The 26,132-nt window shown below is 34.7% G+C and overlaps 1 protein-coding gene and 1 long non-coding RNA gene across 8 annotated transcripts in view; one reads left to right on the top strand and one right to left on the bottom strand.

Moving 5' to 3' along the window:
• The window catches only part of LOC309667816, a 160,788-nt gene extending 135,684 nt beyond the window's left edge, over positions 1–25,104 (bottom strand). The window contains exon 1 of the long non-coding RNA XR_014267980.1: positions 21,034–25,104. This is a non-coding gene — a long non-coding RNA (uncharacterized lncRNA). The remainder of the gene's footprint in view (positions 1–21,033) is intronic.
• Positions 1–26,132, top strand: part of PRMT3 (protein arginine methyltransferase 3) — a 150,807-nt gene that overhangs the window by 120,855 nt on the left and 3,820 nt on the right. For 2 of the 7 annotated variants that reach the window (XM_082476649.1, XM_082476650.1), the window contains exons 14-15: positions 3,296–3,346; positions 3,543–3,630. In XM_082476649.1, coding sequence (XP_082332775.1) covers positions 3,296–3,346; positions 3,543–3,630 — 139 coding nt within the window. The other 5 variants (XM_082476652.1, XM_082476651.1, XM_082476653.1 and 2 more) reach the window with 4 other exon arrangements.

A 26,132-nucleotide genomic window follows, 5' to 3' on the forward strand; every position in this document is an offset into this window, starting at 1 on the left:
GATGTATATATTCACATTTGTGTAACACAGAATAAGTGCCCATAATAAATATATATTATTCTTTTCACCTAATAGTATATCACAACTATTTTTCAAAATCAGTAAATATTTGTCTACAGGATTACTTTTGATGGCCAAATGGTATTCTATTATTTGTAGATTTTATGCTTTATTAACAGACCACCTGTTGTTGAAAATGTGGGCTAAAATTGACATGTTTAAATCTTTGCAAGCATACTTAATTTTTGGAAGTTTTTAATTACTGGATCAATGAGTATGTACATTATATGAAATCTTAGTTGTGTGCATGAAAACAGAAAAGTGCACAAATCGTAAGTATAGTTTGGTAAAATTGCACAAAGTGATTACCCCGCCATATACCCAGCATTCAACTTAAGAAACAGAGTATTACCAGCAACCCCGGAGCCTATCATGTAACCCCTTCCAGTTTCTACCCATATTGCAAGGATAACTACTATTCTGATTTGTAACACTAAATTAGTTTTGCTATCTTTGAATTTCCTGTATATAAATTGAATCATATCGTGTGTACTATTTTGTGTCTGACTTCTTTTTAATATAAATGTTTTATCTTTTAATACGTATTACTTAATTCCCCTCGAAAGGTTATTTCAGTTTACTTTCCCAGCATGAATGCTCCTTTCCCCACTAATTGTAGATATTATCATTTAAAAAATCCTTTCCTCAACATGATCAAGGAAAATTGTATCATGTTGTTTTAATTTACTTATTTTTTTCTAAGTAGGTGAAACAGTTTCTTTAACATGTTTATTAATCATTTGATTTTTCTTTTGTAAATTTCCTGCTTTTCTTTTGTTAGTTTCTTTTGACGTATTGCTTTCTTATTAATTTGTAGTAGCTTAATGTACAAAGGACAGTGACCCTTTGTTACCTATATTGTAAATACTCTCAGATCTGTTATTCATCTTTCAATTTTGTTACTAAAATTTAAATTTTTCTTTATTAAGTTTCTGCCTTGCGTATGATACTTAAAAATAAACCTTCTTTATTTCCAGATTTTATAAACACTTGTATATACTGGTGGGATTTCATTCTTCCTCCCTCCTACCCCTCCACCCCCTGCACTGATCTTTGTGCATACATGTGCATACATTGAAAACCCCACCAGATGATGTTATAATTTTTGCATTAAAAAATCATAGGTATCTTAAAGGAATTCAGAGGGGAAACATAGTGTTTTATATTTACCCAACTATTTATCGTTCTTCTCTCATTTTTGATGTTTCAGGTTTCCTTCCAGTATTATTGCCCATCAGCCTGAAGAACTTCCTTTAAAATGTCTTCTAAAAAGCCTGTTGGCAATGGATTCTTTTAATATTCCTTCACTTGAAAATTCATTTATTTTATCTTCATTCCTAAAGGATGTTTTTCCTGGATATAGAATTTTGAAAGGTTTTTTTTGTTTGTTTTTGTTTGTTTGTTTTGTTCCAATATCTTTTTCTTTTCCATCTGGACCTCCTATTACGTGTATGTTAGCTCCACAGGTCCCTGAGGCTCTGGGCATTTTATTTCAATCTTTTCCCCTTGTTTTTTAAAATTAGATAATTTCTGTTGATCTAACTTCAGATTCACTGACCTTGTCCCCCTCTATCATCTCCATTCTGCAATTCAGGAATTCAGCCCAGGAAGTTTTTTGTTTCAGTTATTGTGTTTTTCAGTTCTGAAATTTCCATTTGGTTCTCTTTTCATAGTTTCTATTTCTGTACTGAGAATTCCTATCTTTTGATTCATTTCAGTGTGTTTCTTTTACATCATTGCTATTAACTTATACCAGCATAGTTATTTGCTTTAAGTCTTTGTCTAATAGTACCAGCATCTGGGTCATCTCAGCATTTCATCTGTTGATTGTCTTTTCTCTTGAAAGTTGGTTACATTTTCCTGGACTTTGTATGTTGAGTAATATTGGATTGTATCCTGGATATTGTGGACTCTTAGTTGGGTTATAATCATCTGGACAGTGTTGATGTTTGTTGTTAACAGGCAGTCCATCCGAAGTCAAAATATAAGTTCTGTCAACAGTGTCTTGGCAGACAATGGTTCACATCTCATTTCCATTCTCTAAGAGTTTGCTATACTGTTTTGGGTCTCTCCTGCACATACACAGTTTAGGGATTGGTCTGAGACTTATACAGGTTTTTCAGTTTGACAGAATTATATAGTATTTTGATTCTCTCTTGGTATCTAAAGTATAATGAACCTCAAGGTTAAATATTGAATTTGGTTTGGGCTCAATCCACATTAACCCTACGGATCAATAAAACTCCACATTCTTAACAAAAGCAGGAAAGTACAGTAATTAGCTTTGTAGTGATTTTTCAGTAATCAGTTTCCAGTTTTTAAGACTTTATAAGCTTTATTTAATGCCAGTTTTAAAATAGATTAAGTCAAGCCTGTCCCACTAGTGAAAGAAAAAGGAATGGTATCATTTAAATTTTAAACAAAAATAAGTGAAAATTATTTATTTGTTTGAACATGTTAATTTCTTCTAGAGGCCTTTTTGTAAACTGTTAGAGTAAACCTGAGAGTTACGTTGGAGTTTCTTCTTTGGGTATTTATTTGCCTACACATACGTTTAATTTGAATAGTCTTGTTTTTGTTCTCAGGAAAAAAATACATAATATTTTAAAATTTCATTTATCTCATCACAAAAATAATCATAGTACTTTGCTTTAAAATTGGATGAACAAGATGAGAAGAAATTAAATGAGCTGGCTTCATATAAAAGAGTATGTTTTAGTTATTTAGTGCTATGTTAGCAAACCACTCCAAAACTTAGCGCCTTGAAGTAAAAAATCATGTAGGTTTACTTGTCTGTGTTTCTGCAGTCTGGACTGGACTTACATACTAGTTCTGCTCCTAGGATTTTTCATGCTGCTGCAGTTGTGTGGAGGCTTGACTCACATGGCAGCATCTCAGTGGAAGAGTCTGGATGGGCGAGGGGCCGCATGAGCCTCTCTCCATGTAGATTCTCACCTTTCAGTGGTCCACCACGGTCATTTCTCTAATTTAACACATACTGAGTATTTGATTAGCCTTGTTACCCTTATTATTATGTTGTTTCTGTGGGGAAAAGCCAAATTCTATTACTTTATTTTTACTAACATCATGTTTTCCAGGAAAAATAGTGACCTGCCATAAGTTTAAGAGTGTCTGATATTGGAAATGGTTTCTTATTTGCCATGGCTTAAGACTGTATAATCAATTGTTATGTAATTAGTTTAATAATTATTTATATTCCTTTGTTTTTAAACAGGCATTTGCTGGCTACTTCGATATATATTTTGAGAAGAATTGCCACAACAAGGTAAGTATCACAAGTTGTCTCATAAGAATTAATTATGTGAAATACATTGTATTTTATTTTTGTGCCCCGAGGTGTTTGATCATAAGCATTTTGCTGTTGTAAGCAGTTGGAGCTTGTATTTGATGTAGTAGATTAATGTACCATGATATTAAAAATCTTGTACTTCATCAGGTACTTTTGAACTCTACCAATGCAGGTCGTGTTCTCTACGGGCCCCCAGAGTACCAAAACACACTGGAAGCAAACAATATTCCTATTGGAAAAGCCATTTTCAGTTAAAGCAGGTAAGAAAGAAAAAGGGGGAAAATGTCTTATCCGTTCTGAAGTAAACAATATTCATTCATTCTACAACCACTTTTTCTATGCCCACTGTATTTGAAGCAATATGACACACTAAGATAAGTTGTTCTTAGAGTTTACCATGTATATAAATTTTAGGTGGCATATCGTTTCATTAAAGAAGTAAGTTAAAGAAAACTTTTATTTAAATTTAATTTCTGCCAGTTAAAATATATGTGACATTATGTAGCTCTTATCTTGAGTACCACAAAATCAGAAAATTTTTCTTTAAGCAATAGCTAATACGTGTTAAGTAGCAAATATAAATAAAAGAAAATGTTCTCATTTCCCAAGTGACTAAAGAGAAATATCACCAATAGAAGTAAAGTATAAATTAAAGACAATGTCATTCAGTAGTTATTATATTCAAAATATATTTTTGTCTAGAATGCTCTCCACTGTGTCCACCTCCTCAAATCTTACTTAGTGTTTGAAGACTGATCCAATTCTACATTCATCTCATTGATTGTTCACTTACACGAGCACCTGTAGTTCTTACATACCTACACATTTAACTCCAAAAGTTAGAATTTGATTAGGAATTTTTTTTTTAACTGCTTATTACGTATAAGTCTTCTTGTCCCATCTTCACTGAAAGCCTTCTGACTGTAGGAAAACTGAATGTAGAACAGACTTCATTGTAAAGATGTTCAACATCAAATTTTTTGTGTGTCTCTCAAAAGCAACACTGAGCAAAAATTTGCAGAATGATTCCTACAATATATGATTTATATGAAGTTTAAAAACATGTAAAACAGCTGTATGTACACACACACATAGTAAAAGTAAGAAGCAACACTTAAGAATGGTAACCACTGAATTCATGGTAGTGGTTCCCTTTAGGGAAGGGTGGAAGTAGGATCAGGGAAGGCTACAAAGGGGGTTTAGTGCCATGTATCTGAACTATTTCTTTTAAAAACTGAAGGAACTGTGGCAGAATGTTAAGATTTGACAAAGCTGCGTAGAGGTCATTAAATCATTCTCTTTGTGTTTAAAATATTTCATAAAATTCTAATGTGGTTTTGATTTCACTGTTGAGGCATAAAGGAATTTAGTAGATGCAAATAAACACTGTTAGAGTAAAGCAGCACCTTGTCATTTTTTCACTTTGAGGTTGCAGTGCTATGGAAATAAAACCTTGATGGCGTCATTTTCTCTTTCTCTAGAAAGCTAGAGCACAGCAAAACTGAAATGAAGCCAACACATCCTCATTTCTGTTTCTTTGTTTTGTTTTTTGTTTAGCTCTGGTATTTGGATTGATTTTGGGAAAATTGAAAATACTGCTTTTTTTCCTCACTATAACCATTTTGTTGTCTTAATGCTAAAATTCTAAAGGCAATATTAATTCTTTCATGTTTTAATCTTGAGGGGGATTTAAGGATAGCATTAGAATTTTCTCCTACCTAATTACAACAAAGTATTACTTGATGCCTAGTGAAATTTTGAAATCCTAAATATTCTTTACCCAGTAATCCTTAGAGTAATTGATTCAGCTTTTTCAGAATACTGTGAAGAAGGTCTATGATTCTAATGTTGCCCTCTGGCACCATCTACATTCTCTATTTCTTTCATTGCCATTGTGTGTACTCATATTTAAATGGTAAGGCCAATAGGCTCCCCTAAAATAGCACAGCCTGCGGAGAGTTTGAAAGGGGAATTTCAAAGTAGGGAAAATGTGGTCATTCTCAGTTACAAGAATTTTTTTTTTAACCCTGCTATAGTAAGCCTTTGGTGGTAGTACTGATGAATAGAAGCCAGAAGCTCTGGGGCAGAGTATTGGGGTACACACTAGTCAGAAAAAGAGCTCTGGAGATCTCCATAAGATACGCCCTTGAGTTTTAGATGAGTGCTAAGATGTGTGTATGTGGGATGAAATGCCTGAGGTCAGGCAAAGCAGTTGGAGTAGTTGTGAACCAAATATTTCCCAGCATTTACACAGGGCTGTGGGGTATTCAAATTTCAACAAGCTAGAGTAGGGCGTCTTTCTGGACTCTATTCAGTGGAGATTCCAGAAGGACCATAGTAGCGGGAATAAACTATCCCTTGAGTAAAGGCAACTCTGGATGGTCCTTAACAAAGCTTAAAAACAAGTCTTAAGAGGAAAAACTGAACTGCATGTAACCTTAATAGCAACAAAGGAGAACAATAAAATCAGATGTTCAACGACATAAAGTTCAAAATGGCCAGCATTCAATCAAACATTGAATGCAGGGAAACACCAGTCAGTAGAAACAAACCCAGAAATGATAGAATTAGCACACAAGCATGTTGAAACATATTATAACTACTTTTATATGAACATAGGAAAATATGAGAAGATATTTACAATCCAAATAGGACTTCTAGAGATGGAAATTACAACATCTGAAGTGAAAATGTCATTTGATGGAGTTAACGGCAGGAAAGATCAGAGAACGTAAAGATACAGCAATAAAATGTATCCAAAAAGAAGCACAGAGAGGGAGAGAAAAGATTTTTTTAAAAAAATTAATGTATCCACAGTAACCTGTGGGAAAACATGCAGCATTCAACCTTAAATATAATAGTAGAAGTCCATGGAAGAAGCAGGGGCAGAAAACATAATGTATAAAATTTTCTTATATTTGATAAAAACTGTAACTCACAGATTGAAGAAATTGAGTGAACTCCAAGAGATTGAGTGAACTCCAAGAAGGATCAACACAAAGAAAACAACCCCAAGATACATCATAAACAAATTGCTGATATGCAGTGATAATTAAAAAAAAAAAAAAAACTTTAACCAGAGAAAAAGAAAACATAGAGGAGCAGACCAACAATACAAAATATATTAAAGTAAGCTCTTCAAGTGGAAAGAAAATATCACCAAAATTTTCAATATTTAGAAAATTCCACTCTAAACAAAGGAGTGGAAAATGCTAGAAATGGTAAATGTGTGAGTATAAAGAAAAGCCTTTATTTTCTCACCTTTTAATTTCTTAAAAGATAATTGACTATTTAAAGCAAAAATAATAATGCATTGTGTGTTTTAAAACGTATGGAGACAAAATATATGGCAATGATTAAAAAAAGAAATTAATTAGAAAATGGAAATATATTGTAAAGTCCTTACACTTAGATGAAGCAATTTAATGGTGAACTGATGAATTAAGTATGTACATTGTAAACCCCAGAGCAACAGCTAAAAATTTTTAAATTAAACCACAAAATATAGCTAATAAGCTAGTAGTGGAGATAAAACAGAATCCTGAAAAGACTATTCAATTCAAGAGAAGATGGGAACATAAACAGATGGACAAATAGAAAACAAAAGGTATGATGGTAGACTTAAATTCAAACATACTGATAATTATATTAAATATGAATGGTCTGTACATCCAGACGATGGAATTTCATTCAGTGCTAAAAAGAAATGAGTTATGAGCCCATGAAAAGACATGGAGGAATCTTAAACACATATTACTAAGTGAAAGAAGCCAATCTGAAAAGGCTATACACTGTGTGATGTGTGATAATGACATTCTGGAAAAAGCAAAACTATGGAGATAATAAAAAGATCAGTGGTTGCCAGGGGCAGGGGATACAAATAAGCAGAACACAGAGGGTTTTAGGGCAGTGAAGATACTCTTTATGATATTATAATATGGATATATGTCATTTACATGTGTCCAAACTTGTAGAATGTGTAACACCAAGAGTGAACGCTAAGGTAAACTACAGAATTTTGGTGATTATGATGTATCATCAATGTGGGTGCATCCTTGGTTTAAAAAAAAAATACCATTCCAATGAGTGATGTTGATAGTGGGGGAGGCTGTGCATATGTGGGGGCGGGGGGATACGGGAAGTCTCTGTACCTTCCTCTCAGTTTTGTTGTAAACATAAACCTGCTTTAAAAAGTTTAGTCTTTTGGGCTTCCCTGGTGGCGCAGTGGTTGCGAATCTGCCTGCCAGTGCAGGGGACACGGGTTCGAGCCCTGGTCTGGGAAAATCCCACATGCCGTGGAGCAACTGGGCCTGTGAGCCACAATTACTGAGCCTGCGCGTCGGGAGCCTGTGCTCCGCAACAAGAGAACCCGCGATAGTGAGAGGCCCGCGCACCGTGATGAAGTGTGGCCCCTGCTTGCCACAACTAGAGAAAGCTCTCGCACAGAAACGAAGACCCAACACAGCCATAAATAAATAAAAATAAATAAATTTTTTAAAAAAAGTTGTCTTTTAAAAAATGTTAATAGTCTAAACATGCCAATTAAAAGGCAGAAATAAACTGAATAAAAGCAAGAACTAACTAAATGCTGTTTACAGGAAACACAATTAATATAAAGACAGTAATTCTGGTTCCCAGTGATGTAAGTGCATTCATCCCATCTGTCTCACTGAATGCAGCTTTAAAACCAGAATGCATGGAACAGCTCTTTGAGATCTCTGAAAAGTACATAATAGCGGATAAGTTGGAGAAGATGACCAGAATTCGAAGTACCCCTGAACTGGTGGTAAATTTGTGATTAGTTTTCCTTCAGTATCCCCTAGCCTGGACTCCAGACAGCCTGAAACTCAGAAGAGGGCCTCAGCACAGACAGGAAGAGCTCCCAGAGGAGCCCTCTGATTCTAGCTTGAGGAGTGGGGAAAGGGTCTCCTAATGCTTAGAGAGAGTGGGGGGAAATTCCCATTTTTCTTTTCCATGTTTCTTCTCTGTTCTCCCGTATTGCAGCCCCCAAGTAATCCTACAGTGGTGGCAGCAGTAACAGTGGCAGCAGTGGGGACCTGCAGACCCATAGGTAAATGAGTGGGTGTGGCTGTGTTCCAATTAAATTTTATTTACAAAATCAGCAGCCAGACTCAAAAGCCTTCCATAAAACAAATCTCCAGGCACAGATTGCTTCATTGCAAATTCTCCCAACGACTTAAAGGGAGAAATAACACCAGTTCTACATAGTCTCTTCCAGAAAATAGAAGAGAGCTAATTTTATGAGGGCAGTATTATCTTGATACCAAAAATTAGACAAAGGTAGTACAAGAAAATTAAACTGCAGCCCAGTGTCCCTCGTGAATATAGATGTAGAAATCCTCAACAAAATAGTAGCAAATTGAATCCAGCATACATGTATAAGAAGAAAACACACCATGACCAAGTGGGTTTTATTCCAGGAATGCAAGGCTAATTCAATATTTTAAAATCTTGTAATGCAGTCCACCATGCTAACAGTCTAAAGAAGAAAAGCCACATGATCATATCAGTGGATGCAGAAAAAACATTTGACAAAATTCAATATCCATTCATGACAAGTACAGCAAACTAGAAATAAAAGAGAACTTCCTCAACCTGACAAAAGGCATCCATACAGTCTGTAGCTAGCATCATACTGAATAGAGAAGGACTAAATGCTTTCTCCCTAAATTTGAGATAAGGCAAGGATGTCCACTCTCACCACTCCTACACTCTTATATTGGAAGTCGTAGCCAGTGCAATAAGAAATGAAAAAGAATTAAAAGCCACTGGAAAGGAAGAAGTAAAGCTGTTGTTATTTATAGATAATGTGTACATAGAAAATTCTAAGAAATCTACCAAAAAAACTACAGAACTAGTAAGTGACTTTAGCAAGGTAGAAATTGACAGGCTGATTCTAAAATTTATATGCAAATGCAGAAGACCTAGAGTAGCCAAACAATTTTAAGAACCATATTGGAATTCTTATACTATGTGAATTCTGAACTTACTTAAAAATTACATTAACCAAGGCAGTATAATATTGGCATATAAAAAGTAGATACATAGATTAATATAACAATAGGAAATCCAGAGTCTCAGTTTTGTATAGTCAATTAAATTTTTCCAAAGGGCCAATGTAAATTCAATGGGAAAAGGATAGTCTTTTCAAAAAATGGTGTTAGAATGACTGAATATTCATAAAGAAAAATAATGAATCTCAGTTCTTATCTGACACCAAATATATAAAAACCAACTTTAAATGGATGAGAGACCTAAATATAAAAGCTTGAAACTGTAAAACTTCTAGACGATAACATAAGAGAGAATCTTGAGACTTGAGGTAGGCAAAAGTTTATGAGAGTGAGATATTACTAAAACTCATGGAACTGCACATTTTACATGTTACAGTTCTATTGTATATAAATTACACCTTAATAAAGTTAATTTTTTAAAAACCCACACTGGACCGTCAGGATATCCAGGATAAAATCCAGATTCCTTACCTTGGCCCTTTACAGTCTGACCATTTTTCATCATTTCCAACCCCACCCTGTCACAACCCCACATAAGCCCATCATATGCTCCAGCTCTACTGCTCATTTTTTAGCTAACTTTCCTGTCTTTTTTTCCTTGCTTTTGTCTAAGATATTCTTCTACTTAGGAAATTGTTTTGACCTCTTTCACTTGATGAATTCCACTTTTCCCTTTATGACCCAGCTTATTTCTGTAAATCTTTCCTCATTGTCCTTAGAAAGTTAACTGCTCTGTTCTTTGTTCTCCCAGATCAATTCATGCATACATCTATGTTAGAACATACCGGTGCGCTGTGGTAAAGGGTTCTAATAGAAGATGAGTTAATTTGCCTCTATCACTTCTTTTTTATCTGATGTAGTATTTGGCATATTAGAAATATCCTGCTGAACGAATGAATAAGTACAGTAATATGCGTTGTCATTGAAATTAATTTCCTCTCATCACTGTGGGTGACACATGCCAAGGGCACTTATCTAGCTGCTGTATTTGGTTGCCCCATTTTGTCAGCTCTGATGTTCTCAGAAGTTTCGGCATGGCTGAAGAGAGTTCTCTGTTGAGTTAAAAAGTAGTTTTTGACTCTGTATGGCATAAAATTTTTAGATAAAACTAAATAAAGCCAAGAGTCTAATCAGGACAATTTGCTGTGTATGTACTGCTTATTTGACTATCCAGAAAGTAATATGACAAGATTTTTTTAACAAATAAAATATTGTATACATAGCTGTACAGTTATTCTGCCTAGTGTGTGTGTGTGTGTGTGTGTGTGTGTGTGTGTGTGTGTGTGTGTGTGTGTTAATATCTTCAGTAATGATAAATATTTTTTTCGGAATGGTAAATCTACCGTTGGGGGTAGACTGGATTTTTGGAAAGCAAGAAAAGACGGTGTGAATAGGAAATTTCTCAGACTAAGAATTTTACATTTGGCCAAAAGCACAAGGGAACTATAAAATGATGAGCCTAGTTCGTTTTTGCTTCGTTTTGGGTTTTTGTTGTTACTGTTGTTGTTATTTTCACAGCCTAGTTCTAACAATAGTTCCAAAAGAAGTACTCTACAACATTTGAGAACTTCCTGCATTGTGGGAGTTAGAGACCAGACTTCCAGGATGAATACTTTGAAAAGATTTAAAGAACACTGACTTTAAATTCAGGGTTTTTTTTTTTCTTTTCCTTTAAAAATAATGTACAATTTTATTGTAAAAACTTACGTGGCAGATTATTTTAAAAATTCAGATCTTTTTCTTGTGATTTGGCTTTGAAAAATATTATTAAAATCAGGCTGTTTAGTTCTCTTTCTCTGTATATTATTAGTAAGGTCTTATGTGATGGAGAATCCATTTCTTTTTTTTTTTTTCTTCTACTTTTTAACGCTAAGCTTTAATAGTGATAATAATGATTTTTTATTTATCCCCCTTGTGGGGAAATGAAATTTTATTGCTCTGGAAGAAACTAATTTTAAAAAACAACTAGGACAGAATTGAAATGAAATCAATTTTGTTCTTGATTGAACTGCAGTGCTGCTTTGTGGTATACTAATAGCCGTCTGCCAGTGATAAAAACAAAGTGATATAGCTCAGTTCCATAGAGAGTGTCCTTTGCAGCTCTCACCACAGTATGCACACTTAACAGTATCAGTCATTTTATATCTATTTGACACTGATTAATTACTCAGATATATTCTGGTATTATAGCCACTGCCTTGGCACTTTAGTCAGGCTTGAACAATTGAAGTGAGTGCAGCAGTGTGAACTATGTATTTATTACTGTGACCCTTCGTGCTATTTAATTAACTTAAATAAGTGCTGTTTGCACCCCCATTTTGAAATTAAGTTTATTACAGAAATAGTTATTTTACTGGTATTTCATTTTAAGACATGAAAATTACAGCATCAGCTTATAAGACAATGTTATAACTTTTTTTTTAAAATAAATTTATTTATTTATTTATTTTTGGCTGCGTTGGGTCTTCGTTGCTGTGCGCAGGCTTTCTCTAGTTGCGGCGAGCGGGGGCTACTCTTTGTTGGGGCGCGCGGGCTTCTCATTGCGGTGGCTTCTTTTGTTGCGGAGCACGGACTCTAGGCACGTGGGCTTCAGTAGTTGTGGCTCGTGGGCTCTAGAGTGCAGACTCAGTAGTTGTGGCACACGGGCTTCGTTGCTCCGCGGCATGTGGGATCTTCCCAGACCAGGGATCGAACCTGTGTCCCCTGCATTGGCAGGCGGATTCCCAACCACTGCGCCACCAGGGAAGTCCCTTAATGTTATAACTTTTTAATTATTCAGATATTTTAATTTAATATTGGTACTTAAAATTTTTTTCTTTTGTGAAAATTTAACAAAATTATCCACTGCCAGTTCATCTTGAGTTGGGCTATATTTTATTTTATTTATTTATTTTTGGCTGCGTTGGGTCTTCGTTTCTGTGCGAGGGCTTTCTCTAGTTGTGGCAAGCGGGGGCCACTCTTCATCACGGTGCGCGGGCCTCCCACCACCACGGCCTCCCCTGTTGCAGAGCACAGGCTCCAGACGCGCAGGCTCAGTAATTGTGGCTCACGGGTCCAGCTGCTCCGCGGCATGTGGGATCTTCCCCGACCAGGGCTCGAACCCGTGTCCCCTGCATTGGCAGGCAGACTCTCAACCACTGAGCCACCAGGGAAGCCCTATATTTTAAATTAAGGGGTACATAGACTACTTAAATATATTCTTTAAACTTGAAATGCAGAATTAGCTAACCTGCTTTATAGGCACCAGGGAACATTTCCATTTTGACCCTACACTAAGGATTGAATAAGACAGTCACAAACTAGCCAACTTAACATTTTTTTTTAACATGTCTAAAGCAACTTAAAGAGCAGCAACCATTAGGGCACATGCACTAAAAAGAAATATTTGCAACAAAACCTCATATACATCAACAAGAAAATCACTAAAGGTAAATGTTCAGAGGATTTCTTTTTAGATAGTGGTTAAACATTTGAAATATTAATAATACCCATCACTACTGATAATCACTGAATTGCAAATCAGAGCAGTCAGATTCTGGTTGTTGTTTATCTAAATAACAAAAATGTTTTTATCATTTTCTTTCATTCTTTTTCTGTTGTTGCTTGGTTTCCCATAACGCCCAATATTGATGAAGATGGCAGGAATGTAAAACTGGAACACACTTTATGCGTTTTTTTAAAAAGTATTCCACTTCTCATAATCCATCCTAAGGGATCGAGTGAAAATTTACTTTTTTAAAAAATCTTTGCTGTTCTAAGAAGTGAAACTAACATTGTTGTAATTTGCTTTTCTTTAGAGTGTCCTGCTTTATAGAATTTTTTCATTTTTGTATAAACAAATCTTCAACCTTTTCCTTTTGGTTTCTGACTTTGGTTCCATACTAAAAAATTTTGTATTACTATATTTACACATTTCTGTTGACTCCTTTCCTCAGTGAGTTAAAATGCCCCGCTTACCATGTACTGAATCTCCATAATGGATCTTTTGGTTTCTCTACTATATTCGATTTATCTATGAATTTATTCCTAAGCCACCACATTTTAAAAACAGCTTTATTTTATATCTACATACAGTAAAAATGCACACATTTTAGGGCTTCCCTGGTGGCGCAGTGGTTTAGAATCCGCTTGCCAATGCAGGGGACATGGGTTCGAGCCCTGGTCTGGGAAAATCCCACATGCCGCGGAGCAACTAAGCCCGTGCGCCACAACTACTGAGCCTGCGCTCTAGAGCCCATGAGCCACAACTACTGAAGCCCGCGCGCCTAGAGCCCCTGCTCTGCAACAAAAGAAGCCACCGCAATGAGAAGCCCACGCACCGCAACGAAGAGTAGCCCCCTGTCGCCACAACTAAAGAAAGCCCACGTGGCAACGAAGACCCAACGCAGTGCCCCCCAAAAAAATGTCCTCCTTCTAGAACTTGCAATCTCTTTAAAAAAAAAAAAATTCACACATTTTAATTGTACAGTTTAATGAATTTTGACAAATGTATACCCCACCCTAGTTAAGATATAGAATATTTATATCACTCTAAAAAGTTTCCTTGTTGATCCCCTCTGCAGGCAGTCATCCCCACTAGAGTTGGTCATCCCCAGCTTCAATTTCCAGACCAGGAGAACCACTGATCTGCTCTCTATCACTGTGTATTAGTATTACTAATAGATAAGGCATTAGTATTCTTTTAGAATTTTATATCAAAGTTACTATACAGAATATACTCCGGTTTCTTTGCTTTTAGCATATTTTAAAAATTCATCTGTGTATCAGTAGTTTGTTCCTTTTTATTGCCAAGTAGTATTCCTTTGTATGGACTTACTGTAATTTACATATGCATCTACTTGCTGCTAGACTTTTGGATTGTTTTCAGTTAGGCGCCATTATGGCTAAAACAGCTGTGGACATTCATGTAAAAGTTTTTGTGTGGGCATATGTTTTCATTTCTCCTGGGCAGATGCCTAGGAGTGGGATTATTGGGTCTTATGGTAAATATATATTTAACTTTATAAGAAATTGGCATATACTTTTTCACAGTGACTGTGCTTATTCAACATTCCTACCACTGTTGAGGGTTCATTTGCTCCACATCTTTGTCAACACTTATATAAAAGGGCAAGTCATTTTAATTTAAGTCATTCTATTACATGTATATGTAGTGACAGCTGTTTTTAATTTGCATTTGCCTTATGACTAATGATGTTGAGCATCTTCTCATATGTTTATTGGTCATTTGTACATCTTTTTTTTTTTTTAAGGGTCTGATTTTTTTATTTATTTATTTTTGACTGTGTTTGGTCTTCGTTGCTACACACAGGCTTTCTCTAATTGTGACGAGTGGGGACTACTCTTTGTTGTGGCGCGTGGGCTTCTCATTGCGGTGGCTTCTCCTGCTGTGGAGCACAGGCTCTAGGCGCATGGGCTTCAGTAGTTGTGCCTCGCGGGCTCTAGAGCGCAGGCTCAGTAGTTGTGGTACACGGGCTTAGTTGCTCTGCGGCATGTGGGATCTTCCCTGACCAGGGCTCGAACCCGTGTCCCATGCATTGGCAGGCAGATTCTTTACCACTGCGCCACCAGGAAAGTCCCTGTACATCTTTTTTTGGTGAGGTTTCTTTTAAAATATTTTGCTCAATTTTTGATTGGGTTGTCATCTTATTGAGTTGTAAGGATCTTTATATATATGCATACAAGTTCTTTGTCAGATGTATGTGGTGCTAATATTTTTATTCCAATTCCTAGTTTGTCTTTTCATTTTCTTAAGGTCTTTTGAAGTCTGTGCTTTTGTGTACTAATTAAGAAATATTTGCTATCTTAACATCAAAGTTTTTCCTATATGGTTCCTCTAAAAATTTTATAATTTTGTCAGTACATCTAGGCCTATAATCTATTTCATGTTGATTTTAAGAATAATAGTTCATCTTTTCCCAAATGTGTATTAGGTTGTCTCATCATCATTTCTTGAAAAGACTATGCTTTTCTCATTTAATTATCCTGGCTCTTTTGTCAAAAATTAATTGACCATATATGCGTAAGTCTATTTCTCAGCTTTATTTGTTCCATTAATCTGTGTCTGTCTTACGCCAGTAAGACACTATCTTTGTAAGATGATATAAGTCCTACTTTATTCTTTTTCAAAATTGTTTTCACTATTCTAGATCCCTTAAATTCCATATAAATTTTAAAATCAACTTGTTAATTTCTGGCAAAAAAAAAAAACCTACTAAGATTTTGATAGGGACTGTGTTGAATCCATAGATTGCTCTGGGGAGAATTGACATCTTAACAGTACTGACTCTCATCCACAAGCAAAATGTATCTCCACATTTACTTAGATCATCTTTAGCAGTGTTTCATAGTTTGATGTAACTAAATGTTACATATATGTTGTTATATTTATCTCAAGTATTGCATGCTTTTTCAGTGCTATTGTAAATGCTATTGTGGTTTTTTATTTCAATGTCTAATTCTTCATTGCTCACATGTAAAAATGCAATTAATTTTTTGTATTGATCTTATATCCTGAGATTGCTAATCCTTTCAGTTGTAGTAGCTTTTTTTTTTTTTTAATATTGCTTAAGGATTTTCTATTTGTTAAGACCATATGGTCTGCAAATAAAGACTGTTTTACTTTTTTCCCCCCAGTCTATATATTTTTTTCTTCCCCCACATCTTAATGCTGTGACTAGGACATCCAACAGAATACTAATTAGAGGTGGTCAGGATGAGCATCCTTACCTCAGTCCCAGTCTTAGGAAGAAAGCATTCAGTCTTTCACCATTAATAATGATGTTATCTATAGTTTCTCATAGATTTTCTTTATCGGGTTGAAGAAGATTCCTTCTATTCCTAGCTTGCTGAAAGATGTTAGAAATTGATTTTGTCACAATTTTACTCCAATAAAAAAAAGAAATTAATTTTGTCAGATGCTTTTTCTACGTTTGTGTGAGACAATCATGATTTTTCTCTTTTGTTCAAAGGATTTTTTTTTATTTCTTATGGAGCAGGTTCCTATTAGTTATCTATTTTATACATATTAGTGTATGTTCAAAGGATTTTTGAATCTTTTTTCATAAGGGATATTTACCTGTAGTTTTCTTCTAATAAATGTATCTTCTTTTATACTAATACATATAAAATGGATAACTAATAAGAACCTGCTGTATAAAAAAATAAATAAAATTCTAAAATTCAAAACAAAAAAACTTATTTTATTATCAGGATAATGCTGCCCTCAAAAGATGAGTTATGGAGTATTCCCTCCTCTATTTTTTGTACATTTGGTATTACTTTTCCTTAAATATTTGATAGAATTCCCCAACGAAGACCTTTGGGTCTGTCTTCTGTTTTCTAATATAAGCATTTCAAGTTATCAGTTTTTCCTCTAAGCACTGTTTTAGCTATCATCCACCTGTTTTTACATGTTGTGTTTCATAATCATTCAAATCGAAATGCTGTCTAATTTTCGTTTTGATTTTTATTTTGATTTATGGAATATTTAGAAGTCTGTTTAATTTCTAAATATTTTGGGATTTTTCAAGTATCTTTCTGTTACTGATTTTTAATTTCATTCAGTTTTGGTCAGAGAACATATATGTTTAAATGTATTAAGATTTGTTTTATGAACCAGTATATGATCCATCTTGGTTCTATAGATGTCAGCCAGGTCAGGTTGGTTAATAATGTTCAAGTCTTCCATATTCTTTCTGATTTTCTGTCTAGTTGTTATTATTATCAACAAAGGAGAGGCGAACTTTGCAATGATGATTGTGGTTATGTCTGTTTCTTCTTATGGTTCTGTCAGGTTTGCGTCATACATTTTGAAGCTCTGTAATTATATGCACACAAAAGTTTATGATGTCTCATTTATGAATTGAACAACTTAATCAATTCGAAATGTCTTTGTTTATCTCTAGTTATTTTTTTTTCCTTTAGTCAACTTTGTGTGAAAGTAATATAGCCATTCCAGCCTCTTTTTGATTAATGTTTATGTAATCTATCCCTCTCCTTCCTATTACTTTTAACCTGTGACTTTATATTTCATTTTATCTCCTTCCTTGACTAATTAGCTATACTCTTGGGTTTGTTTCTATAATGGTTGCTCTAGAGTTTCTAACATGCACCTGTAGCTTATCAGAGACTAACATCAAATGATATGATACCACTACATTTGTAGTTTTGACTCTTAAAACAATACTCTTCTGTTTAGCCCCTCTGATCCTTTGTGCTATTGTTATAAAAACATTTGACTTCCCCAAATGTTTTAAACCCCACAATACAGTGTTACTATTTTTGCTTTAAACAGTCAATTATCTATTAAATAAATTTTTAAAAGGAAAAAACATCTTATATTTACCACGTACTTACTATTTTCTAGCACTGTTTATTCCTTTGTGTAGATCCAGGTTTCTTTTTGGTGTCATTTTCCTGCTGTCTGAAGAACTTCCTTTAACATTTCTTGGAGTGCAGGCCTCCTGGAAAAGAATTTCTTGCTTTTGTTTCTTTGAAAAAAGAATTTTTTTCTTATTTTTCATTTATTAAGGATTTTTGCTGGATATCGAATTTTTAACAGGTTTTCTTTCATCGCTTCAAAGATGTGTCCAGCTGATGAAAATTTTGAGATCACTCTTTTCTATCTTCCCTTATATGTAATATGTCTTTTTTTCTCTGAATATTTTACAGATTATTCTTTTTATCACTGGTTTTCAGGAAGTTAAGATGTGCCTTGATGTGTTTTTGTTATTGTTGTAACTTTTTTTTTTCTGCTTATAGACCTCAATTTGCAGCTCTTTAAAAATCTAGACATTTTTAAATGGATGTCAAACACTGGAAGTGTTATTTTGCTGAATGTTTGGATTTTGGTTACTTTCTTTTAAAAAGTATGTGAAGTTTGCTTTGGCAGGCAATTAAGTTATTTAAAGATTACCTTGATCTTTACAAAAAATGTTTTAAAGCTTTGTTAGAGAGCAGTGGTGTGGCCTTTACTCTTTGGGTGGTGTAATGCGAAAGCGTAATCTGGTGTCTCTAGTGAATCATCATAAGTGTTCAACAGGTTCCTTCTATTCTGGCTGCTTGGAATTCAGACATCTCCCAGCCTGTGTGAGCTCTGGGAATTGTTCAGCTAATTGCTCCCTAGGAATTGTTCTTTGCTCAAAATCATGAAATTTTACCATACACATACAGAGATCAGTATTTAGTTAAAGTCTCAAGAGAACTCAATGAAGATTTCTGGAACTCTTTCCCTGAAAATAACATTTGAAATTAATTGTATCTCTTTTTTCCCCCGTAATAGTAGTACATCTGTATTCTTTTTTTTTTTTTTTTTGACTGTGTTGGGTCTTCGTTTCTGTGTGAGGGCTTTCTCTAGTTGCGGCAAGCGGGGGCCACTCTTCGTCGCGGTGCGCAGGCCTCTCACTGTCGCAGCCTCTCCCGTTGTGGAGCACAGGCTCCAGACGCGCAGGCTCAGTGGTTGTGGCTCACGGGCTTAGTTGCTCCGCGGCATGTGGGATCTTCCCAGACCAGGGCTCTAACCCGTGTGCCCTGCATTGGCAGGCAGATTCTTAACCACTGCGCCACCAGGGAAGCCCCACATCTGTATTCTTAATTTCTGTTTTATGTCATATTGCATTGTGTAGAACATTCAAGAATAATGTTAAATAATATAGTGATAGTGGTATTTTTGCTGTGTTCTCACTTTAATCTAAATGCTGCTGTGTTTGCTTTTTATCATATTTGCTCTCAGATTTTGATAAATATTCTCTCAACAAAGAAAGTTACTCTTTATTCTTATGTAGATAAGAGACTTTTTCTATGACTAGATGAATTTTATTAGTAAAGGCCCATTTATCATTATGTGGTAATTTGAGCATGTGTATGTCCTAAAATCCTGCAGTTTCCATCCTAGAGAAACTCTTGTCTTATGGACACAACAGACATATATAACAGTAATCATAGCAGCATTATTTGTAATAAAAAAAAATGGAAATTATTTAATGGAAGAACAAATAAATAGCAGTCTATTAATACAGGATACATCTCTGTGAAGTGGAACTATTTTGAATAGGTAATGGTAACAAGAAATTAGAATCGTGGTTACCACTGGAGGTTGGAGAAGAGATGTGATTGGAGGGACATAGCATCATAATACGGGGTTTCAGTGGTTTGTGTAAAATTCCAGCCTGATGTTGGGTCTGTGGAGATCATTTCATTATTTTTATATCTCAAGTATACATTATCTGTCTTTTCATACATAGGAACTACTGTAGAGAAGCAACTAATTAAGTAATTTACACTAAGACACATTGCTTATAAATAGGAAGGAATTAACAAGCCACTAATTTGTAAAATTCAACACTTGTTAACTTGTGTTGATAATTCAGTAACAGTAATTTAAACCTAATGACCAAGTTGGTAATTACTCTTTTCTGTCATATACTTATAAAACCAATAGCAGTTTATCGTAGAGCAGCTACTCATTTCCAATTTTAGTATCAATAAATGATAAGTTCAGGATATGACTGTTGGTATAAAATAACAATTTTTAAATGTTGGTAAAAAAATAGAAACAAGAAAATATTGCCTACATATTCAAAAATGGAAAATCTCTTAGATTTGTTGAAGATACTTATGACTTCTTCCCTAGGTTAATGTCTTAATGGTCAAGAAAACATGTATTATAGCTTATTAAAGTTATAGAATAAAAATTATTATATAAAATTTAATATTAGTAAAATTTTTATAAAGTGGCTAATTGTTTTTACAAATAATGTCATAGAGTAGTAAAATTTTGACTGTCTCATGTCCATTAAAGTGTATTAAAACTATAATAATCAATTTTCAGGTAGAGATATGGGGGTACTAGAATGTAGTTGAAGAACATGGGCTCTGGAATCAAACTGCCCTGCTTAACATCCTAGTTCTTCCCTAACTGGCGGTATGACCTTGGGCAAATTGCTTAGCCTTCCTGAACCTTGTTTCTCATCTGTAAAGTGAGGGAAACGTACTTAACCTCACAGAGATATTTTGTAATCATTAAGTGAGATAAATCACATAAAGGCTTTAGAATAGGGCTAGCACAAAATAAGTGTTAAATAAATATTAGCAATTATTATTGTCTAATAATTAACCTGAACTTTCTACAAAGTTTGTAGAACTACCTCATAGGTAATCTTTGTCAGGCTATTGATGAGCTTGGCGTGTGATGTAGTTTTGTTTCATTTTCTTAGTAATACAGAGGAATAGGTCAGATACAGAAGCCAAAGAAAGCCAGATGTACGTATTAACATAACACCTACACGTAAAATCACTGTTATATTAGGTTACATAGACTGCATCTTGGGCCACATTATTTTTTCCATTACTCTAATTCCTTAATTTTGTATTAAACTATATAAGCCTTGCCTTTTTTACAGGCTGTGTAGAATGTATCAGTAATGGAATCTTTATACTCTGAAGTATAACTATGAGGTGGTTATGTTGTGTTTTACTGTGTTATTTCACTACCATATTGAAAAACATTCAGATTCTTTATCCCTTAATGTGGGGGATTTGATTTGCAGTGTTTTTTGCAATTACAATTTTTTTTTTTTTTTAAATTCATCAATGCCTCTTCCCTACTTTTTTTTTTTTTTTTCACACACACACACTGTATTTTATTTTTACAAGAGATAAATAGACTGACACCAAGCACTGTACATGGATGACCACAACAAAAACAACAATGATTGCAATTACCAAACATGAAACACACTCATACTATGTCATAATATTGACATTCAGTCCAGTAATCCTCCACTGTAACAGCTCCTTTACTTTGCAGTGAAAATTGATTTGTATATTCTTTGCCTCTGAGTCCTTGTGGGATTTTTTTTTTTTTTTTTAATTCAGACAGAAAGTCACAAAAATTATACTCATCCTCAACAGTTCACTCAGTCCCATGTAATTAATTGTTTTTTATCATCTTGATCTTTTGTTAGCACTTTTATGAGTTCATCAGTTTTTCATCAGAGTTCTGAAAATGCTTATTCATTCAGTTCAGCAGTACAGTCAGTTACCAGAAACCTGTACTTGTCAGAGTCTTTTCCATGAATTTCTTGAAGATGAAACCCTTTTATAGGAACATATTTGCAAAATCATCAGAGTACACCCAGAACTGTCTGTAAATGACAAAAGACTTAAAAATGACCACGGTAAAAGATTTGATGAAAGTTCATAATAATGCAGTTGACAAGAAAATTAGTTATTTCTGAGATATACATTTTAAAGTAATAACTAGGATTATGACTTATAACATTATACCAGAACATATAAGATTTTTAGAAATTTCATGTAATGTCTGAAACATTTATATTAACATATTTCCATACATATTTCCATACAAATACAAATATAAGATTTTTAGGAATTTCATGTAATGTCTGAAACATTTATATTAACATATTTCCATACAAATAACCCAATGAAAGTTTAGTATTAGTTGTTTTGTTTGTTTTTTTATACTGCAGGTTCTTATTAGGCATCAATTTTATACATATCAGTGTATACATGTCAATCCCAATCGCCCAATTCAGCACACCACCATCCCCACCTCACCGCAGTTTTCCCCCCTTGGTGTCCATATGTCCATTCTCTACATCTGTGTCTCAACTTCTGCCCTGCAAACTGGCTCATCTGTACCATTTTTCTAGGTTCCACATACATGCATTAATATATGATATTTGTTTTTCTCTTTCTGACTTACTTCACTCTGTATGACAGTCTCTAGATCCATCCACGTCTCAACAAATGACTCAATTTCGTTCCTTTTTATGACTGAGTAATATTCCATTGTATATATGTACCACATCTTCTTTATCCATTCGTCTGTTGATGGGCATTTAGGTTGCTTCCATGACCTGGCTATTGTAAATAGTGCTGCAATGAACATTCGGGTGCATGTGTCTTTTTGAATTACGGTTTTCTCTGGGTATATGCCCAGTAGTGGGATTGCTGGGTCATATGGTAATTCTATTTTTAGTTTTTTAAGGAACCTCCATATTGTTCTCCAGAGTGGCTGTATCAATTTACATTCCCACCAACAGTGCAAGAGGGTTCCCTTTTCTCCACACCCTCTCCAGCATTTGTTGTTTGTAGATTTTCTGATGATCCCCATTCTAACAGGAGTGAGGTGATACCTCATTGTAGTTTTGATTTGCATTTCTCTAATAATTAGTGATGTTGAGCAGCTTTTCATGTGCTTCGTGGCCGTCTGTATGTCTTCTTTGGAGAAATGTCTATTTAGGTCTTCTGCCCATTTTTGGATTGGGGTGTTTGTTTCTTTGATATTGAGCTGAATGAGCTGTTTATATATTTTGGAGATTAATCCTTTGTCCGTTGATTCATTTGCAAATATTTTCTCCCATTCTGAGGGTTGTCTTTTCGTCTTGTTTATGGTTTCCTTTGCTGTGCAAAAGCTTTGAAGTTTCATTAGGTCCCACTTGTTTATTTTTGTTTTTATTTCCATTACTCTAGGAGGTGGATCAAAAAAGATCTTGCTGTGATTTATGTCAAAGAGTGTTCTTCCTATGTTTTCCTCGAAGAGTTTTATAGTGTCCAGTCTTATATTTAGGTCTCTAATCCATTTTGAGTTTATTTTTGTGTATGGTGTTAGGGAGTATTCTAATTTCATTCTTTTACATGTAGCTGTCCAGTTTTCCCAGCACCACTTATTGAAGAGACTGTCTTTTCTCCATTGTATATCTTTGCCTCCTTTGTCATAGATTAGTTGACCATAGGTGCGTGGGTTAATCTCTGGGCTTTCTATCTTGTTCCATTGATCTATGTTTCTGTTTTTGTGCCAGTACCATATTGTCTTGATTACTGTAGCTTTGTAGTATAGTCTGAAGTCAGGGAGTCTGATTCCTCCAGCTCCATTTTTTTGCCTCAAGACTGCTTTGGCTATTCGGGGTCTTTTGTGTCTCCATACAAATTTTAAGATGATTTGTTCTAGCTCCGTAAAAAATGCCATTGGTAATTTGATAGGGATTGCATTGAATCTGTAGATTGCTTTGGGTAGTATACTCATTTTCACAATGTTGATTCTTCCAATCCAAGAACATGGTATATCTCTCCATCTGTTGGTATCATCTTTAATTTCTTTCATCAGTGTCTTATAGTTTTCTGCATACAGGTCTTTTGTCTCCCTAGGTAGGTTTATTCCTAGGTATTTTATTCTTTTTGTTGCAATGGTAAATGGGAGTGTTTCCATAATTTCTCTTTCAGATTTTTCATCATTAGTGTATAGGAATGCAAGAGATTTCTGTGCATTAATTTTGTATCCTGCAACTTTACCATATTCATTAATTAGCTCTAGCAGTTTTCTGGTGGCAGTTTTAGGATTCTCTATGTACAGTATCATGTCATCCGCAAACAGTGACAGTTTTACTTCCTCTTTTCCAATTTGTATTCCTTTTATTTCTTTTTCTTCTCTGATTGCCGTGGCTAGGACTTCCAGAACTATGTTGAATAATAGTGGTGAGAGTGGACATCCTTGTCTCGTTCCTGATCTTAGAGGAAATGCTTTCAGTTTTTCACCATTGAGAATGATGTTTGCTGTGGGTTTGTCATATATGGCCTTTATTATGTTGAGGTAGGTTCCCTCTATGCCCACTTTCTGGAGAGTTTTTATCATAAATGGGTGTTGAATTTTGTCAAAAGCTTTTTCTGCATCTATTGAGATGATCATATGGTTTTTATTCTTCAATTTGTTAATATGGTGTATCACATTGATTGATTTGCGTATATTGAAGAATCCTTGCATCCCTGGGATAAATCCCACTTGATCGTGGTGTATGATCCTTTTAATGTGTTGTTGGATTCTGATTGCTAGTATTTTGTTGAGGATTTTTGCATCTATATTCATCAGTGATATTGGTCTGTAATTTTCTTTTTTTGTAGTGTCTTTGTCTGGTTTTGGTATCAGGGTGATGGTGGCCTCATAGAATGAGTTTGGGAGTGTTCCTTCCTCTGCAATTTTTTGGAAGAGTTTGAGAAGGATGGGTGTTAGCTCTTCTCTAAATGTTTGATAGAATTCACCTGTGAAGCCATCTGGTCCTGGACTTTTGTTTGTTGGAAGATTTTTAATCAGAGTTTCAATTTCATTACTTGTGATTGGTCTGTTCATATTTTCTGTTTCTTCCTGATTCAGTCTTGGAAGGTTTTACCTTTCTAAGAATTTGTCCATTTCTTCCAGGTTGTCCATTTTATTGGCATAAAGTTGCTTATAGTAGTCTCTTAGGATGTTTTGTATTTCTGCAGTGTCTGTTGTAACTTCTCCTTTTTCATTTCTGATTTTATTGATTTGAGTCCTCTCCCTCTTTTTCTTGATGAGTCTGGCTAATGGCTTATCAATTTTGTTTATCTTCTCAAAGAACCAACTTTTAGTTTTATTGATCTTTGCTATTGTTTTCTTTGTTTCTATCTCATTTATTTCTGCTCTGATCTTTATGATTTCTTTCCTTCTGCTAACTTTGGGTTTTGTTTGTTCTTCTTTCTCTAGTTTCTTTAGGTGTAAGGTTAGATTGTTTACTTGAGATTTTTCTTGTTTCTTTAGGTAGGCTTGTATAGCTATAAACTTCCCTCTTAGAACCGCTTTTGCTGCATCCCATAGGTTTTGGGTCGTCGTGTTTTCATTGTCATTTGTCTCTAGGTATTTTTTTATTTCCTCTTTGATTTCTTCAGTGATCTTTTGGTTATTTAGTAACGTATTGTTTAGCCTCCATGTGTTTGTCTTTTTTACGTTTTTTTCCCTGTAATTCATTTCTAATCTCATAGCGTTGTGGTCAGAAAAGATGCTTGGTATGATTTCAGTTTTCTTAAATTTACTGAGGCTTGATTTGTGACCCAAGATGTGATCTATCCTGGAGAATGTTCCGTGCGCACTTGAGAAGAATGTGTAATCTGCTGTTTTTGGATGGAATGTCCTATATATATCAATTAAATCTATCTGGTCTATTGTGTCATTTAAAGCTTCTGTTTCCTTATTTATTTTCATTTTGGATGATCTGTCCATTGGTGTAAGTGAAGTGTTAAAGTCCCCCACTATTATTGTGTTACTGTCGATTTCCTCTTTTATAGCTGTTAGCAGTTGCCTTATGTATTGAGGTGCTCCTATGTTGGGTGCATATATATTTATAATTGTTATATCTTCTTCTTGGATTGATCCCTGGATCATTATGTAGTGTCCTTCCTTGTCTCTTGTAACATTCTTTATTTTAAAGTCTATTTTATCTGATATGAGTATAGCTACTCCAGCTTTCTTTTGATTTCCATTTGCATGGAATATCTTTTTCCATCCCCTAACTTTCAGTCTGTATGTGTCCCTAGGTCTAAAGTGGGTCTCTTGTAGACAGCATATATATGGGTCTTGTTTTTGTATCCATTCAGCCAGTCTATGTCTTTTGGTTGGGGCGTTTAATCCATTCACGTTTAAGGTAATTATCGATATGTATGTTCCTATGACCATTTTCTTAATTGTTTTGGGTTTGTTTTTGTAGGTCCTTTTCTTCTCTTGTGTTTCCCACTTAGAGAAGTTCCTTTAGCATTTGTTGTAGAGCTGGTTTGGTGGTGCTGAATTCTCTTAGCTTTTGCTTGTCTGTAAAGCTTTTGATTTCTCCATCAAATCTAAATGAGATCCTTGCCGGGTAGAGTAATCTTGGTTGTAGGTTCTTCCCTTTCATCACTTTAAGTATATCATGCCA

Source organism: Balaenoptera physalus (assembly GCF_965194825.1).
Source record: "Balaenoptera physalus genome assembly, chromosome: 10".
NCBI classification, from domain to species: Eukaryota; Metazoa; Chordata; class Mammalia; order Artiodactyla; family Balaenopteridae; genus Balaenoptera; species Balaenoptera physalus.